The sequence below is a fragment of the Hippoglossus hippoglossus genome, chromosome 24 (assembly GCF_009819705.1).
Source record: "Hippoglossus hippoglossus isolate fHipHip1 chromosome 24, fHipHip1.pri, whole genome shotgun sequence".
Classification (NCBI taxonomy): Eukaryota; Metazoa; Chordata; class Actinopteri; order Pleuronectiformes; family Pleuronectidae; genus Hippoglossus; species Hippoglossus hippoglossus.
The window spans coordinates 10534346-10553366 of record NC_047174.1 but is presented as its reverse complement, the minus strand read 5'-3'; the positions used below and the strand labels follow the sequence as shown (position 1 = coordinate 10553366).

At 42.7% G+C, this 19021-nt stretch overlaps 2 protein-coding genes across 6 annotated transcripts; one reads left to right on the top strand and one right to left on the bottom strand.

The window, feature by feature from the left end:
* The first annotated feature begins 207 nt into the window (after nt 1–207).
* slc2a12 (solute carrier family 2 member 12) lies at nt 208–12293 on the top strand. The gene is made up of 7 exons (XM_034579234.1): nt 208–342; nt 508–755; nt 3217–3334; nt 7506–8801; nt 9473–9595; nt 10675–10807; nt 10920–12293. Exons 3-7 carry the CDS (start codon nt 3241–3243, stop codon nt 11011–11013), a joined length of 1740 nt encoding a protein of 579 aa, XP_034435125.1. The 5' UTR covers nt 208–342; nt 508–755; nt 3217–3240; the 3' UTR covers nt 11014–12293.
* Nucleotides 12294–12300: 7 nt separating this feature from the next.
* On the bottom strand, nt 12301–18968 carry tbpl1 (TBP-like 1). Of its 5 annotated transcripts, none has more exons than XM_034579235.1 (8): nt 18844–18968; nt 18146–18270; nt 17013–17261; nt 16783–16865; nt 16116–16179; nt 15273–15376; nt 14175–14269; nt 12301–13877 (listed from the first exon to the last, which is right to left on the bottom strand). In XM_034579235.1, the coding sequence occupies exons 3-8, from the start codon at nt 17145–17147 to the stop codon at nt 13795–13797; spliced, it is 564 nt and encodes a 187-aa protein (XP_034435126.1). In that variant the 5' UTR covers nt 17148–17261; nt 18146–18270; nt 18844–18968; the 3' UTR covers nt 12301–13794. The 5 variants fall into 5 exon arrangements, with proteins under 5 accessions (XP_034435126.1, XP_034435130.1, XP_034435127.1 ...); XM_034579239.1 differs by having other exon boundaries at nt 18873–18959; XM_034579236.1 differs by having other exon boundaries at nt 12310–13877; nt 18803–18893.
* Between the last annotated feature and the right edge of the window lie 53 nt (nt 18969–19021).

Sequence of the window (19021 nt, the reverse complement as noted above, 5' to 3'; positions counted from 1 at the left end):
ACACACACACACACACACACACACACACACACACACACACACACACACACACACACACACACACACACACACGCCTTTGGTGAACCTGAGGCTCAAATGGCAGTGGTTCCTATAGATCCTATAGGTCGAGACCGAACATCTGAACGGACGCGTGGACGTGTGGAGCACAGACATCCCGGCAGCTCCACGGGCGCTGTTCGGTCCTGTGCGCAGCGGCGGGGGTTAGGTGCGACAGCTCGGGCCTGCAGCTTTCCCAGAACCAGCAGGGTCAGCTGAGCCAGCAGGTGGGCTCCTCCATTTGTTTTCACAGGCAGAAGTAGTGACACGGCGCTATTGATGCAGGTGTGTGTGTGTGTGTGCCAATGCCGGTTGACTTCAGTGAGTTGGTGTCACTGCAGCAGGACGCAAAGGTCGACACGTGCTCTTTATAAACTATTAATGGAGCATAATGAAGACATAGGAACGCACGGGAGTTCATTACTTCTGTATAAACGCGTTTCCTCGCAGGTAATACAAGACAGGCAGGTCTGGCCCAATGGGATTCCATGTTGGGACTAGTGAAAGCCAAGGCGCGTTTTCCTATTGGTGCTGTGAGCCGGCGTGGGCGGGGCCTAAGCGTGCGTCCTGACCAAAACAAGCTGGATGCCTGCACCGAGACGAGCGTCACCAGAGTCCGGGAGCAGAGCGAGAGTTCGACCGAATGGAGCCACCGACCCCGGCCTGAGCCTCCAGCAGAAACAAGGCAGGGCTGTCAGGTAGGAACCGAGTCTCTCCTGCTGCTTATATGCACGGCGATCCGGACTTTTAATTGCAGCCACACACGCTTCATTTGCACGAAAAATAGTGGACAAGCCCAAACTTGAAAGTCAGTGTTGTGGCCTTTGCTTTTAAAGTCGATGTGTCTCTGTTTTGTCTCCTTCGGTTCAGGGGGGTCTGTGGTTTCTGGCCTCCAGGAAACCCCCCCCCCCCCCCTGCAACTTTTTTTTAAGTTGAGCAGGGGACTTTAAAACATCTGTTTTTGAAAAGTAGTTCCTCCACTCTGTAGTGGTGAAACAACCAATGAGATGCCACTGCAGGTGCAGGACAATGGGTGGACTGTTGGGGTTCAGCGTCCAGAACACATGCAACAAGCTAGACTGACTCTCAGGAGAGCGAACACCAGGGCCACACAGGCAAAACCATTACATTCAATGAAAGCATTCAATGCAAGCCTCGTAGAAAGAAGCAGATTATGAAATTATAATCAACAATGTGGAAGAATGATGGGTTGATTCACAAAACAAACCAGATGGCACTCAACAGTCGAGAGTCCCCTTTATAAAACCACATTTGCTTTCACAAGATCTGGATTTTTATTTGCACCAGATTGCACACACTCATACATTTCAGTCCCCCTAAACACGCCTGATTGTTTTAAAATTAAGATCCCTCGATTATTCTGAGTAATCAACAAAAATGTTGAAAACTATTTCTTGAATCCACCCCCTGATCTGGATCCGCACCAGAATGTACTGGCTTCTTCCCCGACCCACACCATATACCTCTTCTACCAAGTTCGTGGGCAATCCGTCCACTAGTTTTTGCGTAATCGCAGCGTAATAACAAATAAACAGATTTTTATTTGGATCCGCACCAAATTACACACACTCATAGATATCTAAATATAGATATATAAATATTTTCATCAAGGTTCATGATTTATTATTATTTGGGGAAATTGGTTAAAATGTTCCATTAGTCCGGATCTGTGCCTGAAATGAAAGGAGTTCCTACTTGGCCCATCCTTCCCCCAAATTTCCTGGGAATCTTGTTCTATGGTGTTTGCGTAATCCTGCTGACAATCGAACAAAGCAACAGACCAACAAGCGAACTAACAGGGGTGGTGGAAGCAATACGCCAAACAGGAACGTTTACAAAATCTAGAGCTGAGCAGTTGAAGTACAGGATCAGTGCCAAACACTACAAAACCACCGTCTTGGAAAGTATTTCTAAATTCACTCAACGTCTCAGTGTCACAGAACGAGCTGCAAGTAGTGTCCTTTTGTGAGCTGGTATTTATGACGCGGCTTTCATTTGGAGGCTTGTCTGCAGTCCAGATCCAGGGCCGCCAAAAGGCATCCGTTGGTTTTATGGGGCACCTTTTGTAAAGTGGGGCATGCTGGAATAAACGGCGACATCTCACCACATTTCATCAATGCTAACCAAAGTTTTTTCGTTTGCCAGATTTACAACAATATTTGTAAATACATTTTTTTATTTAATTGTAATGTTAAATCTAAATACTTTCATTGGTTATACTGCTGATCTCTTAAGGGTTATGGAGACAATTCCAGCTGACAGTGGGGGAGAGGCGGGGTGTGACTCAGGTTAACTCTTCTGTTAAGGGAGTCTGGTATCTTTGGGAATCCTATTAAATATGTCGGCACACACCCATAATTACAATCTATACTGCGAGTGGAAAAACAATGGGATGTACCTTCTTGAGGACGGGGAACAAAACCCAGTTTGATCACATTGCAGCAAGTGTGCAGCAAGTAGCTTGTTCCTGTGGCATGTCATTTTACAAAGAACAACCCCCGTAAAGATGAATCCTGGACGGCCAAGAGGTTCGAACTATTATTTGTCTTTCACCTTTGTTCCTGCACAAACTGACACTTGGAAAAAGTGAAAATATGGGCGAACTCTTGGGTGAGAGAAATTAGGCCTGATTTTCTGAATCCAAAATTGAACAGAACACGCTTCCCCCATGACGTGCTTGTACTCTGAGGTACTAACCAAGCATGTGGCACAGGGTGGAGTTGAAACTTGTTCTGTTGGATCCTTCTGAATATTGAATTATCTAATTAAGTTGAGGTTTGCTGTCCACTGAGAGATGGCATCAAATGTGTGGTCAGACTTTAATCTAGTCAACAGGAAAATGCATTTGAATGTAACATTTGTCCATTTTGGACTATTTTTAGGCAAAGATGTTGTGCTTGATTTAAAATAATATTAAACATTTGAGAACTTTGGCTACTTTGGTTAAATAAGAATGTCTTGTTGGACGTAAGTATAAACGATGGCACTGCCATCCTAAGGTAAGATGTTGATATCCACTGTAGGCATCCCCAAAAAACTGGAAAATGTCCTCCTTCGAGAAAGATGCAGAATCCAGCTCGGGTCTCATATGACAAAATGTTTGTTTCTCAGTGCAGTGTTTCTGTGTGTCTGTTGCAGGGCTACTGTTAGTGGTGGGTGACAATGGACCACAACACTGAGACCAGGAAGATTACCTCTTACCTCCCCGACAGCTCCACCTCTGAGACCCAGAAACTGTCTCCACCCAGAGGCCCAGGTAAACACGTCAATTTCTTACTGAAAGAAAATAACATCTTCTTAGGTGTGTGTTTTGTTTAGAACTAACAAATGTAATGGTCAGAGGAGGGTGGCTCTGATTATTTCATTTGGATTCAACGGGCACCCCCCACTAGAGTTTTTGTATCCCTTGGCTTCCACCACTGAGCTTCCGTAAACTAGTGAGTCTTCTATAAAACGCGATCAACCTCAAGATCAGTTTGTCAAACGCTAATCTTCGGTCTGTTCCAGGAATCTACTTAACTTGAGTTATCTCAGTAATTTACTGAGTACACCACCCACCCATCTGGAACTTGGACTGCATTTACTGCATAAAGAGTTTTAGTCAGCAAAGTTTATCCAGAGATAACTCGGTAAACTTTTCTCCTGAAACTGGATAAGGTGTTTAAATAAGAGATCAATCAACTGCAACAAAAAAACTGAAGTCTCTCGAGCTCTGATTAATCTGAAACCTGAAACCAGAAGTTGTTAATGGTTTAATGGTCGCGTGCTGGTCACTCTGACCTGAGTGGCACAAAACCAAAAATGTGACATTGCACATGACCGAGTATCAAGTCATCTGTGTAAAAACATAACTTACCTTGAAGCTGTCTTGAAGAGATGTTCCGGATGGTTAGATTTACTATGTCACCTCACACTAAATCATTTTCCTGTTCACATGACGCAGACGCCACTGACAGAGGTGGCTTTTCTCTCCCACAGTCGAGAGACGTGCAGCTCAGGTTGAGTGGAGACTCTAAATTGCCCGTAGGTGTGAATGTGATCAATAGCACTGTTCAGACCTGGTATTATTATTGGTCCAGAGAGATTTGATCACAAGTAGACAGCTCAGAAATGGCCATTGGACTCGCTTCAGTTTCATAATGGAAACGGAAATATAACTCCGTATCTGTTTTGGCCATATGTATTATATTAACATTGACCACCACATCATGACTTTCTTATGTTATCTTAACCCAATGTGTACAATCTTGTTTTGTTATGAAGCAACGTGGGTGATTCACTCAATTTATTTTGGCTCCGCTCTCTTTCTGCCTCTCTCTCTTCTTCTCACACCACCACACCTTAACACAGCGACATCGGACAAACAGCTACTAATGTCTAACAACTACATCACTTGGTCTTTGTGAGCAGAAATAATGTGCATGTTTATTAGAGTGGGTATAAGTGAGGTCTGATCACAAGTGAAGACACAAACTGGAGCCAGACTCAACAAAAACAACACAACACGCAATGTGCCAGTCCTGTAGCCTTCATTGTAAATGTAGCCTCATTGTGGCTGTGGCAACTTTCAGGGCGTTTGTATTTTTCAGAGAGATGTTTTAGGTTGTTGTCCACAGCGACTCCGTGCCGACACTTTGAAACAGCAAGCAGTAAAAGGTGTTCCTGACACCACATCCAGTTTGTCAACTCTGTTTTTCATAACAGGAGCAGGAGGAGCCCCCGGGTGTAAGCTCGTCTTCATCACTTGCTGCTGAATCTGTATTTTAGGTCGGTCGGGACCAAGCTCCTTTATTCTCTTTATTTCTTGTTGGGGTGTTTTTCACTTCCATTTAGACAGAAATGAACCAAATACAATTTGAAAACAACTTATGTTGAATGCTCACAGGCGCTTACGGTCGTGCATTGTACGGGTAAACTATCGTTATCTAATTAAATTATGTTTCACAGGTTTATACAGGCATATTTGTCTCAGGATGTTGGAGGTCACCGACACAATATCAACACAGACCACATAATGATTTATTGGTTCAAATCTTGTTGCACATCAGCATTGATTGACCAAGCTTCTCCTTGATCCATTCTCTCCCTCTCTCTCCTTCTCACATCGACACACACACACACACACACACACACACACACACACACACACACACACACACACACACACACATTCTGACATATCTGTATTGAGAAATACACACGATGCTTGACACTGTGTACACCCAGTGGTTGTACAATGTGTGATCTAACCCGGATTTGCAATTTGTGTGTGTGGACTCACTGTTAGTTAGTTAATGTGCTTTAGCATTTGAGAGAAATGCATAAGTAGCGCACAACAGAGTTTATGCAACCAGCTCACGCTGACCCACACCAGTCTGAGTAAACTAGAGACTGCTGTGCATGTAAATCCCAGGAGATCAGTAGTTTCACAAATACTAAGTCACATTTTTACCCCCCTGATGTTCGATGTGAGCATTAACTGAAGCTCCTGGCTTGTATTTACAAGGTTTTATGCATGGCACTGCTGCCACATGATTGGCTGATTTGCATGAATAAGCAAGTGTAGGTGTTCTTAAAGTGTTTGGTGTAAACAGCATATTTGAATGTTTCAGGATTAAGAAACCTGACATTTGCCGAAAGACTTTGTGAAAATGTCATTTAAGGAGAGAGACAGTTTGAGGGTGTGCAGTGCAACAGTCAAGACAAATAACTGTGCGTGTGTGTGCGTGTGCGTGTGCGTGTGCGTGTGTGTGTGTGTGTGCGTGCGCGTGTGTGTGTGTGTGGCACCATAATAATTAAATTGGAAGGAAAAGGAAAAAGAGTTCCTATCATGTTATCAGCACAATTGCAGTTTAACACACGAGTATTTGAATCTTCGGCCTATCACTGTTGAGTGTTCTTCTATCTTTTGAATATTACGGGAACGTTTTTCATATCAGCGTCTATATGATGAGCTCATCAGTTATCATCCTCTATCTGCCTCACTCTAATGATAATGAATCTGTTAGTTCACTGTGATACATGCAAGACCCTACACACACACACACACACACACACACACACACACACACACACACACACACACACACACACACACACACACACACACACACACACACACACACACACACACACACACACACACACACACACACACACACACACACACACACACACACAATTGCTTGTAAGATAGCCTTAGCATTCTTTCTGTGAACTTCTGACCTCTGATTCCACACAGTCATCACTTTAAGACAACTTCATGGTTGAGGGGGGAAACCTATAGGGGGGGAAAAGCTGTGTTCCTGCCAAACGTTATGTCATACACTTCTTTAAATATATATTTGTTAATATTATAATTATTTATTAAAGCAATCTGGCCTTTTACATCGTTCCTCCTCTTTCATCATGCATCATGTTAGTGGCATTTGCCGAATCCTCCATTTTACTGTGCACTACATTTTTCTGTGACTCTTTTTAACCCGAAGACACATGGGTGCACCAAGCTGAAACATGGCAGTCTTCCATTTCATCCAATGAGATTCTGTGATTGATTCCAATTCCACGTGTGGCCTGTCCCCCCCTTTCTGCTGCATGTTATCTCACCCTGGTTTCAACAACTGCACGTGAGATTATCAGCTGCTTTTAAAAGTCGACTTGCTGTAAACAAGAACACGTGTTTGACCAGAAGGAACAATTAATCATCTCGTTGACCCCATTCCAGAGAGGTCGTAGGATAGAGTCAGCCGTACTTCAGCATACACGTTAACATGATTGATCTGGAAGATAACGGGTGTTATTCTTAGAAAAAATATTAGATTAAAAAAGTTTACCTTTTAATTACGAAACCTGCGGTTAGGTTTAAGGCGCCAGAGCAAAAAATGTAAATTTTCTTAGTCTGTGGTGCCTCTAGTAGAAATACAGAACCTTCATGTATTGATATAAGGGAGTAAAGAGTTCTGATACAAATAAATATATATATATAAAAACATATATTAAATCTGAAAAAGTTAATTTTCTAATTCTCTTGACAAATAAATGTTATTGATGCTTAATTTGCCCAATAAAGTTTAAACATTAAGTTTATTATATATAACTATGAATAAAAAAGAAAAACACATGTACAACCAAATATATTGAACTTTACAATAATAAAGAAAATGATCATACATTTTTTTTAATTTAACATAAATGCACATCTTAACTGTGTTGTTTGTTCTTTAAAATAGAAATTTCCCTTCAAGCAAACACAAATGTAAATTCTGATATGACACGACAAAAGTTTACATAGTTGTGTTAAACCTTCCAACTTGTTCTTTAAGTCCCAGAGGACGGACAATGGCACCAGACTGTTCCTTGGTTGGGGTTATACAGTGTGATATCTGTAATTGTGTCCTCTGACTCTGTGTCTCTGTCCCTGTCTCCAGGCTGCAGCTGGCTGGTGGTGGTAGCAGCTGTAGCCGCTTCTTTGAGTGGCCTGATGCTGGGTTATGAAATGGGCCTGACCTCCGGGGTCCTGCTGCAGCTGCGCGGACTCCTCTCCCTCTCCTGCCGGGAACAGGAACTGCTGGTCAGCTCCCACCTGCTCGGCGCTCTCCTCATCTGCCTGGCCGGAGGTCCTGTGCTCGATCGCTACGGCCGCCGCTGCTCTCTGCTGCTGAGCGACGCCCTGGTGGTCGCAGGGACCATTGTGGTCATCGCCGTGCCTTCGCTCGTCGCTATCACACTAGGCCGGGTGATCGTCGGCATGGGGACGGCGCTGTCGGGGACGGCAGCGTGTCTGTACATTGCAGAGATCTCTCCGAGTGAGAGGAGGGGTCTGCTGGTGACACTGTATGAGCTGATGCTGGTTGTGGGCGTCATGCTGGGATTCAGCTGCAGTTACGCCTTCGCCACTCTGCCTCGTGGCTGGGCGTATACGTTTGGACTAGTGATCCCCCCTGCGCTGCTGCAAATAGGTGCACTCCTCTTCCTCCCGTGCAGTCCGCGCTTCCTGGTCACTCAGGGCAAAGTGGAGCAGGCCAAGGCAGTGCTGCTCAGAATGAGGGGCGGGCTTAAGGAACATATAGAGACGGAGCTCACAGACATCCAATCTGGACTAAAAGCGGAGTCAGAACACTCTTTCTGGGAGTTGTTCAGTGCCAAATCCAACCTACGTTCCCGGCTGCTAACGGGTGTAGCCTTAGTTTTCCTCCAGCAGGTCACGGGTCAGCCCAACATCCTCTCCTACGCTTCACCACTCCTCCTCAGCGTGGGCTTCAACAGTGACGCTGCAGCCACCTTGGCCTCCACAGGGTTCGGAGTGGTCAAAGTAATCGGCACCATCCCCGCTGTGCTGCTGGTCGACCGATTGGGAACCAAGAGCTTTTTGTGCGTGGGTGCCATTGCGATGGGAATTTCGCTGGCCGTGCTCGGCACACTGACGCTGCAAAGCCACACTCACCTCACCAGTCTGTGTAAAAGTCACACGACACCAAACCTCACACACACCCCGTGGGATTTAAACGGAACCTCGACAGACTTGGACGACATTGAGTTTTCCTCCACCGGCCTCCCCGGCCAGTGGAGCGGCGAGGAGGCGCAGAGGACTAACAGAGAGGATGATGGGATTGGGGAGCTGGGAGGAGGGAGGACTCGAGTAGAAGTGTCTCCCTCGCTGAAGTGGGCGTCACTGATCAGTTTGCTGGTGTATGTGGCAGCTTTCTCCATTAGCCTCGGACCAAGTAAGCACCCATTCGGTTTACTTACACTGCTATCAGAGCACACACAGATATCAAACTAGCAATTGGTAACAAACAACGCATTAAAGTTAGACGCCCTCAGGCCTCTTGTGTTCGAAAAACAAGGTTTGCATGATTAGCTCTTACACTGCAGGTGCTATGAAAGGTGCTTTATAAATACAATTGCCTTGCCCATAGTAACTTGGCAAACTTGTATTACCAGTTGTTAACCAATAGGGAAGTGGCAAGGGAAGAAAGTAACTGAAGCTTAACACACACCGAGGTATTACTGCTAATTAAAGTAATAATTGCCCTATCAGGCAATGTTAAGGTCACCCCCCACCCCTCCACAAAATGTAATTGAATTGGTTTAGCAGTTTTTGGTTAATCCTGCTAATACACGAACGAACGGGGTGAAAACATAATAGTTATAATAGTAATGATGATGATGCAGAAGTCCAGCTATGATCCATATCCATTTATTTACCTGTTAACATTCGTCTGCTGAATTTGCACAAACATGTGTTGTTAAGTACAAAGTACAACATGTCGCTGTCACACAATAGCAATGCTCCAGTTCCCCAGATGACTCAGTGTGAACCCCGACTTTACAGCTTCAAACTGTCTCTATGAGACACATGGTGGTATAATGGTTCATGCTATTTCTTTTCCAGTGGTGTATGTGGTTCTCAGCGAGATCTTTCCGATGGGAGTCAGAGGCAGGGCCGTGTCCGTGGTGTCCGCAGTGAACTGGGCCACCAACCTGCTCATCTCCATGACCTTCCTCACCTTCACTGGTACGTGGCTTTTTATGCCTCAGCGCCGGAGGCATTAGGTTTTCTGGCTGTCCGTCCGTCTGTCCCATTCGTGCTCTGCGTCTCAAGATTACCTTTAGGGGATTTCTTCAAATTTGGTTAAAAAAAAAACTACTAGATTTTGGTGGTCAAAGGTCAAGGTCACAATGACCTCACAAGCAAATTTGTTTGCCTTGTGAAGGTGATATCTTTGGAACACCTTCAAGGAATCCTTTCACATTTGGCACAAACATTCACTTGGATGCAATGAATAACTATTATGATTTTGGTAGCTAAAGGGCAAGGTCACGGTGGCCTCACAGAGTGTCTGTGTTCAATCTGCTGCAATTCACTTGGATTCAATGATTAATTTAGTATATTATTTGATGGTTGAAGGTCAAGGACACAAATGTGTTTTTGGCCTCTTGAATGTAAAATACTTGACTCACTTGGACTAAGATTCCAGATAAGGTAAAATACTTGACTCACTTGGACTAAGATTCCAGATAAGGTGATTACGTTACAGTGACCTGATATGAATCTGATACAAAAGTATGTAGAAATATGTACATGGAAACTCGCACTGGTTGAGGAGGCATACAACCCCAGTGTGGTAATAATAGTTTATCTTGCATGATTGCACAAAAGCTACTCAACCAATTCCCATTGAATAACCATTCAACCGATTTTTTGTATTTTCGTCTTTCATCCAGGTCAGGCAAATACCTGTGAAAGAAAAGTTGAATGTACTAAACACATTTATGACAACTGCCAGGAAACTGGTTGATTAGTCACATCAGTCACACTTTGCATCTGACGCTGAGTCATAACACTTTGGGATTTATATGTTTAAAAAGTATGTCACTATTGAAACATGGGATATTTGACAGTTTGTCAGGTTTTGCAGCACCAGAGAGTGAAGGTGACTGTTTACCAGTCATATTTGTCATCTTTCTTTGTCTTGTGTGTCACAAAAAAAGCAAGCAAGTTTGTAGCAAGCAAAACACATATACGTTTTCACATATGAGATTATAAGCAGACGTTTAAAGACATTCTCTGCCATTTTGTTTCTGTTTTTCCAGAAAGGATCGGTGTTCCCAATGTGATGTTCCTCTACTCCGCCATGAGCTTTGTTCTCCTGGTGTTCGTCATCCTCTGCGTGCCTGAAACCAAAGGTCGCACTCTGGAGGAGATATCTAAGGAACTGGCCAAGAAGTGAGCATCAGCTGTCACGTGACCTCGTTGTTATCGTTTTTTTTCTCGTGAACTAAGTTTGTGAAATCCATCTCTTTTATCTTCTCTCTCTCTCCTCCCTCGGCCTTGTCAGGAAGCCTTTCCAGGTGAACCTCTTTCGGCAGGTGCAGCCTAAGGAGAGTCTGATCAGCGGCACCACGTCGCCAGAGGTGCCGGTGAACATCTGAGACCTTTTACCAACTGTGGACCTCAGTCGAGCTGAAGCATTGAGGAAAACAAACATTTAAGTAGAGCGGTTCAGACATGCACTGAACTCCGGACATTTTCCAGACATTTTCCAGATGGGCTGTACGAGTCAGTTGCTCCGGATATTTCCCGGAACTTTTCAGTTAAATGTCTGGAAAGTGTCCGAGAGATCCCGCGTGAGAATACAGCAGGAAAATGTCCGGAAAATCTGCAAGAGATGCAAAACTGGAAGAATACAAATATCTCAGGATGAAAAAAGAAGTGCCAAACACGTAGAAGACGCCAGTGTCAACTTGGAAAGACAAGATTTTAGAGCTTTTAGACAATAAAACTGAAGCGGGTGTAGATGTGCTGTAAATAAAAACATGTGATTTCTCTATCCGAATTTCTACATCATGTCCTGCCTCCTGCACGTTCTACGTAGACGCCGGCCCTTCGCCTGATTGTTCCGGACAGTTTCCTGTTGAAGTGACGCAAGATAAAATCCTTCTATGTTCTTCATATGTATAAAAACTCCAGAGAATGTCTAGACCCAATTTTATGGACATTTTCCAAACTTCATGTCTGAAAAGAGCTGTATTGTCTCGGTCATATACAGGTAGTTGCTTCTAGCTTCAGATAAGGAACATTACATGGTGGAAATTACACAAACAATACAGTAGGGAATAGGATAATGGAAAAGTAGCTCAGGGTTCACATGTTTTTTTACAACTCTATTCCATTTGAATATACTTTAATGCTGAAAGGGATTTTCCACCTTAGGCTCAAACGAGTCACACCATTTATGTACAAGGATGTATTGTGACCTGAAATGACACAGTAGTGTGTGTCTGTGAGTGTGTGATAAGTACACATTAGTCTCAGGAAGAGCTGCGTGTCTCATTTACATTTTATGGGAACAAGCTCGTGATAATGAATGAACACAACAGGCTCCACTGGTTTACTGCTGAATCCTCTCAAACTAGAAAACATACTGAATCCATCAGGGTAAATCATTTATCAACAAGTTCTGTTGTGGTACGAGAAAGTTTTGTTTCACTTTTGTCATTGATGCCAAAATGAAACTTAGTTAATCAACAAGTTGAATGTCTTGCAGTGAGAAAAAAATAATGCACATTTGAATCTGTACTTTTGAATGTAGAGATGTATTTAAGTCTGTCACATTGAAAAAACATTTTAAAGAGTATTCTGTTGAGACTGGTGAATACAACCTGTAATAAGGATAAATGGAAAAATAACGATTAAAAGGACTTAGGAGAGAGTTTGGCTTTTTTTTATTAACCTTTATTAATTTATACAAAATACAAAACTCTGAACAAGTGTCACAAATCCTCGGTTGACACTGGTTCAAAAAGACACCATCCCACATATTTCAAACAACATGACAAAGATATTTTACAACATCTTTCTCATCACTCGCATTATTATATATATACACGCATGTTACCTCGATGGATGTCAGCACAAGTGTCAGCAGCCAAGTTACAACAAAGACTGTAGTTTCCACTGAGAAGTATTTTGTTTCACTGTCATTTAAAAGGATATACTATGGAAGGTTTGGCATCAGCATGATATCAACACATCCTCTTTAAAACACTGTTAGTAATCATACATGATGTTGCAGTTTTTAAACCACAGGTCAGACGGATGACATTTCTAACTGCTGTACAGCTTTGTATGACAGACCAGAGCAGACACCATCACTTTAAAATGCTTTTTTCACAATGAGTTTCCACTTTGACCTGCGTCCTGAACAATTCTGGACAGTTTCCATAGCTTTTTTTGGAAGGGTTTTTTCTCAGTGCCACTTTATTCCTCAGTAACCACTCCAAAGCTGTGTTTAGCGAGAGCAGGTCTGCGGCTTCATAATAAAATATTCGAAACCCTTTTAAAAACTGTTCACCACTTCCAACACTTAGGACATCAATCTTATTCTGTACAGTGTCCAAACCTAATCTTAAAAGAACAGTTAAATATTAAAAATGATCAGGAAATGACAAGAAATTAAAATATCGACATGATGTGTGTGCAATCTGATCCAACGCCACAGTTGTGAAGTAAGAACGCATTAATAGGGAACTGACAACCGAAGAAAATCAGGAAGTGTGCAACAATTAAAATCAGAGATGAAAACACATTGTGAGCAGAAATATGCAGCTTTAAAAAAGGACATCCCCCCCCCACCATCAGTCCGTGGTGATAACTGCCGTTTTCTCTTCATGCATTAACGTGCACAATACAGTGATGTCCTGTATTAGTGTTAACACCTCTTCAAATAAATTGTGGACGGAGATTCTTCCTGAAAAAGCAGTAAATTGGACGTCTTGCTGTGTATAGGGTAAGAGTTGAGACTAAAGCATTTAAAAAGTTGGTCTTTCTGTGTCCATGCAGAAGCAACCAGAGCAGGTAAAGAGCGAGAGCAAAATACTTCCACCACCCTCCAGTGCGAGTCAGCTTCAGAGGAGCAGTCTCTGGATTGGAAGACATTTGCACGTCGACTGTTAAAAAAAAAAAAAAAAAATCACAAAAGCCACAGAATCCACAACAACACTGACATTTTTGTGAGAGTTTAAGATTTCAAGTGGGGCTGCTGAGGTTCCAGGTAATTCAATATGACCCGTCGGTTATGTTTAAGACATTTGTGGATGGGCTGTTGCCGTGTAGTCATAAAATCAAGGAAATAATCTCCACAGATAAGGTGCTTCCTCGGTCTTGTCTTCTCTTTCACTTCCGTCTTCCGTCTGGTTGGGCCTGCAATTCCTTTATTTGCGGAGGGCCCTTTTACACTCAAACAGTAGTGGGTAGACTTGCTCCACAGCCGTGGCCACATTCTGCACATTTGGTCCTTCATTTGGTCGGGGGTGGGGGGGTGGGGGTAGGGTGGGTATAAGAAAAGGTTTTGAGCACAATTAAAAAGCAGAAAGGTCACATAAAGAAAAAAGAACAGAACTACCTTGTGGGGGTTACGTTATGATTAATAAACTATTTCACTCTAGGGCAAAATTCCAAGAGGGGTTAGGTTGTTTACAAAGTGCTTTTAGGGGCATAGCAGACTGTAAAAGCTACAACTGCATGACGTCAATCCTTTAAGCTTGTGTGCCCTCTAGCTGTGTGTTATAAGGGCGGTGAGAGAAATTCATACCTGTAACTGTGATGCTGCCAGTGGAGAACACTTGAATAGTAGCCTTGATATGTTTGATCCTGTATGTGGCAGCTGGATGGAGCTCTGGTTCGTAACTAACACAAAAAAAACCACATACATGGATGAGTACAGCAAAGACACCAAAAACTTAAGTCTGTTTACAACATGTCACATGGTAGTATTCAATCTGTTGTCATGTAAACAAGAGAATTAGGTTGTTCTACACTAGTATGTCGATCAGGGCTTTCCACAACAACATGGATTCGCCATCCAGTGGAGAGAAAGCAGGTAACTAGTCCTGCTGAGCTGCTCGCCCTCAACCTGAACCATCTTTCCATTCACTACACTCAAAGCAGGAGGAAATTACTCAGTGACCAAACATCATGCCGAAAAATCATGCATGATGTGGAAAAACATGTCATTTTGATCAAATATGGTACAGTAGGAAGTTCTAATACATTGTAATTCATTTCTAAAAAGTGATTTGATGTATTGGACATTAGTTTGCTCAAACGAGATTTTATACTGTAAAATTACAGTGCAAGGCTGAGGTATAGCGACATTTCCCTCACATGACAGAGACCTGTTCCTCCTACAACACTGCCTGTTCTACTGTGAGTTTCCAATGCGCCTTGGATACGGCTCTACTGTGAAAAGCACAGAGTAAATAAAGATAACTGGACTTAAACGAGTTGTCAGCCGTTTGGCTGGCATCTGGCTTCCTGCTCTCACCACTAGAGGTCAGCCTATACAAGTAAATATGGAAGCACTAGTAAAGTCTAAGATCTTAAAGACATGTACTGAGGGTGTCTGAAATTATTATTCTTTGACTTTATTGAATCATAATTCATGACTCAAACTTGAACTTAAGTAAACATCATGAAGCACAGGAGATTCTGGACTGATAACTGAGGGGGTAGAGTCTATTTTTGCTTGTGTGCTCTACACAAGCAAAATCACAGTGCATTAAATTAAATCCTAAGCTTTCTTAACACTTAAACATCTGGATAATAAGAATAAAAATGTTGATGAAGATAATAGTGATAACTTTGATTTCTATCATATAAGGGTGGTGGTGATGTGAAGGAACTGGATTACCTGGCAATGGGGCGGTTGTTCTGCGTAAACTCTATGAGCTGGACTGAAAAGGGCATGGAGCAAACTGCCAGCACGTTCACGACTTTGAAGGCTGAAAACCTCACCTGGACACACAAAACACACATTGTGACACTTGATATGGATGCACACTTTATAGCACCAAAACTTAAAAGACTCTTTTCTATTATTCTTCAAGATTTAATGATGCTCAGATTTCTTAAGATTAGCCTTAACAAGTGACTTACTGAATAAAGCTTCAACTTAAACAAATGCAAATCTCAGAGAGCCGCCATTTACATTGTAGAGCAATCTGCAGGTTGCCTTGGTCACAAGCTGTTGTTTTCTAAACAGCGAGTCATGAGACTTGACTGGATTTAAGCAAATGAGAGTTAAAACAAAACAAAGTGCTGAACAGAGTTCAATGAAGCAAAAAGAGGATTTTGTTCTTCATGAAAAATGTTTCCCTCGTAAAAACTGATGATCTCGAAAAACCAAATTTATGTTACTATGACAATGAGACATTCTTGATCACAGGGCCTATGATTTAAATAAATATTTAGAAATCAATGTACTGTATATCATTAATAACAGATTGTGTTATTTGGGGTTTAGATTTTTGTGAATTGTAAATAAACAATTATTATAAATATTATTCACAATTATTCTTTCAGAATGTTCCCAATTTAACTCTTGCAATGCAATACATCAACAGTAATTTTAATAAACTCTGTATCAGCTTTAAAAATTTCAAATAATTGTCTAGTTAGCATCGTATTTATGCTTCTGCACATAAACATTTTTTTTAAACTATTTTAATGTGAACAGCGATGTGATCATCCTCACCTTGAAGCCTAGCTTCTGGAGACAGCGCGCTAACCTGCGAGCACCACGTTTCGCATCATCCTCACTGAAAGAGAAGAGCAGGAGTGAGAATCAACATTCAGAATTGTATACATGATGTATATAGCTAAACATGCAAGAAATGAAACACACAAACAGCAAGTTGCAACATTTAGAATCATTTTAGGTTCAGCAAACAAAATCATCACTGTGCTACTATGTGGTGGCTGATTTACAGTAGATGTAATCACTAGCTCTAATATCAGCACTGCATCTATGGGAAGTCAAATGATAATGTCATTGCATTATTGGCAGTTGATTGGGGATCTCATGAGTCGGTTAAGTCAACATTAAATGGTAAATAGATTGTATTTATGTATTGCTTTTCTAGTCTCATCAATCACTCAAAGTGCTTTGTGGCACAAGTCAAATTCACGTGCACATTCCAACAGTGCTGAGTGGAGGTTCAGTATCTTGCCCAAGGAAGGACTGGACATTTGAGCGATCGAATCAACAACTCTGTTAGTGCGCGACCTCTCTACCTCTTGTGCCAATACCGCCATTAACTGCACCAACAATACAAGTCCAGAGAGCCAAGGCCAACACTTCTCAAGTCAGAGAGAAATGGCAAACCTTTGGCAGCCATTGTATTTTGTGTGGTAGGTGTTACCTTGTTGCTCCAGTGCAAATGATTTTCCCTGAGGACCAAATCGAGGCTGTTATCTTGGGCTTACGAAGCTTCATCAGGACTTTCTGAAAACAGTAAGACATGGTCCATTTTTTCGATTCTTAAGCTGAGCAAGATTTGGTAATACAGTGCAGTTGTAAACATTTAAATATATTACATTTCTCTAGTTTTTACAGGAACAATCTCTCCATTGCAGCATTTAGCTTCCTTACCCCACATTCTGGCTTATAGATGACATTGACTCCCTCTAAGGCAATGGTGCGTAAGTTGAGGTGACACCTGGTCCTGAAGGTCGCCACCACATTAGTGATAATGATATCAAGTGCGTCATCATTGCCGGAATCCATGTGGAAGTTGTGTGGTGCAGCCAAGATACCACAGGGGCTTTCTCCTCACGCATCCATCAGCAACACCACCATAACCACCATTTCATGGACGGTCGGACAGGGAGACAAGACTGGCTGTAAAAAGGAAAGGCCCCATGCTTGATTAGTATTTTAGGGATTTGAAATAATCAACTTGACAGCTTTAGACAAACTTTTTTTTTCAGTCAGTATTTTTAAAACACACTGTGAATACAAAAGCGATTTAGTTAGCAATAAGTATAGTTTATTAAATATAGCACCTTCCTAAGACCAAAGTCACAACGTGCTGCACATAAATTAAATAGGCTGCTGTGGCAGAGGGGGAGAGTGTTCGCCCGACCAGGTCGGTGGTTCGATCGTCACTCTTCCCCATCTGCATGCCGAAGTGTCCTTGGGCAAGATACCGAACCCCTAAAAACGGCCCCTCATAGGTGTTGAATGCACTAATTGTAAGTCGCTTTGGATGAAAGTGTCAGCTAAATACATTTTATTTAATGTAAATAACACCAGAATTTAGTAATGCACAATAAACACATGCAATAAAAGTCGGTTAACAACATGCAACGGAATGACAGTAAAAACAGTGTTGAGGCCACAACTTTAAAAGCATGATAACCATATTTCTTTAATTGGGTACGTGGGACAACCAGTAAGCCCTGGTCAAAGGACCCGAGTCTCTGATTGTATGGATGAAGCAGGGGCCTGACCATGTGGTGCTCTGTGTGTGAAAACATGTATCTTAAGATGAAATGTGAATTTGATGGGAAGCCAGTGTAAGGATGATCAGATGAGTGTGATAAGACCTGAGGGACCTAGACATCAGTCTATCAGCAGCCGCTCTAGTGCAGCCCAGTACCTATTTTAATAATTTATTTATCATCAAAAAAATCATTTGATTTGTCTTTTCATTGAGAAATGCACATGCAGTGTAATGAACCAGCACATAGAGACAGTCCCTGTGTGAGAGCAGCTGTACTTACAGTAAACCTGCATCAAAGTACACAAATGCTGGGACGGGTCTTGCAGCACCAGCTGATCTGGTCTCTCCAACTCTGTGGGTCTCCTTTACTGGAGGTGGGGCTCAAAACACGAATCGCACGTGCATCTGAAAGACACATACGAGCAATTGCTTCAAACATTTCACAGAATCACCTTTAAATAAAAACCCTCTCTAATGCAAGTCTTTAAATTGTTGGATATGTTAGCCACTCCCGGGGCTGTGCTTCACTGCTTAGCAACGCATCCGATGTAGGTGTTTGGGGAAAGGATGCTAGCTAATGTTGCCCGGCGTCTGCGAGTCATGTATCACAAACTCATTTAGCACAACTGAATCAACTTCCTCTCTGTGTTTGTGTCCGATTCGGTGACAACAAACGGCTGCGGGGGAGGGGGAGGGGGGGGACAAACAATAAACAACCACACAACACTGGTGCTGTTGTGAAGACAAGCTACCCGCTAGCTAGCAACAAAGAAAAGTGCCCCAGCAATAATGAACGAAAAGTTGTTAGCTTCGCTAGCTTAGCGGGCTAGCAGTCTACCGTCCCACCGAGGGCGAGCTAGTTCCGCTGTTGCCCGCCGGTTGTGCGTGTTTGCCCGGGTGTGTGCGTGTGAAATGTTATCTTTACATGGTTCGCTACCTCTTCAGCTCATTGTAGTGAAACCAAAACAAAAAACTAACCAGTTAACGGTGAATCTTTGTGGACAAACCTCTTCCTCCTCACACAGAGCGCACGTCCGGGGACTTCCGCCTTCAGCTTTCACAATAAAGCCGGGTGACCTGGTGAACTTCAGGGTGACGACAACTTCCGGGCACAACTTTCAAAATACAACTATGCGAACAGAATTTAAGGGGACTA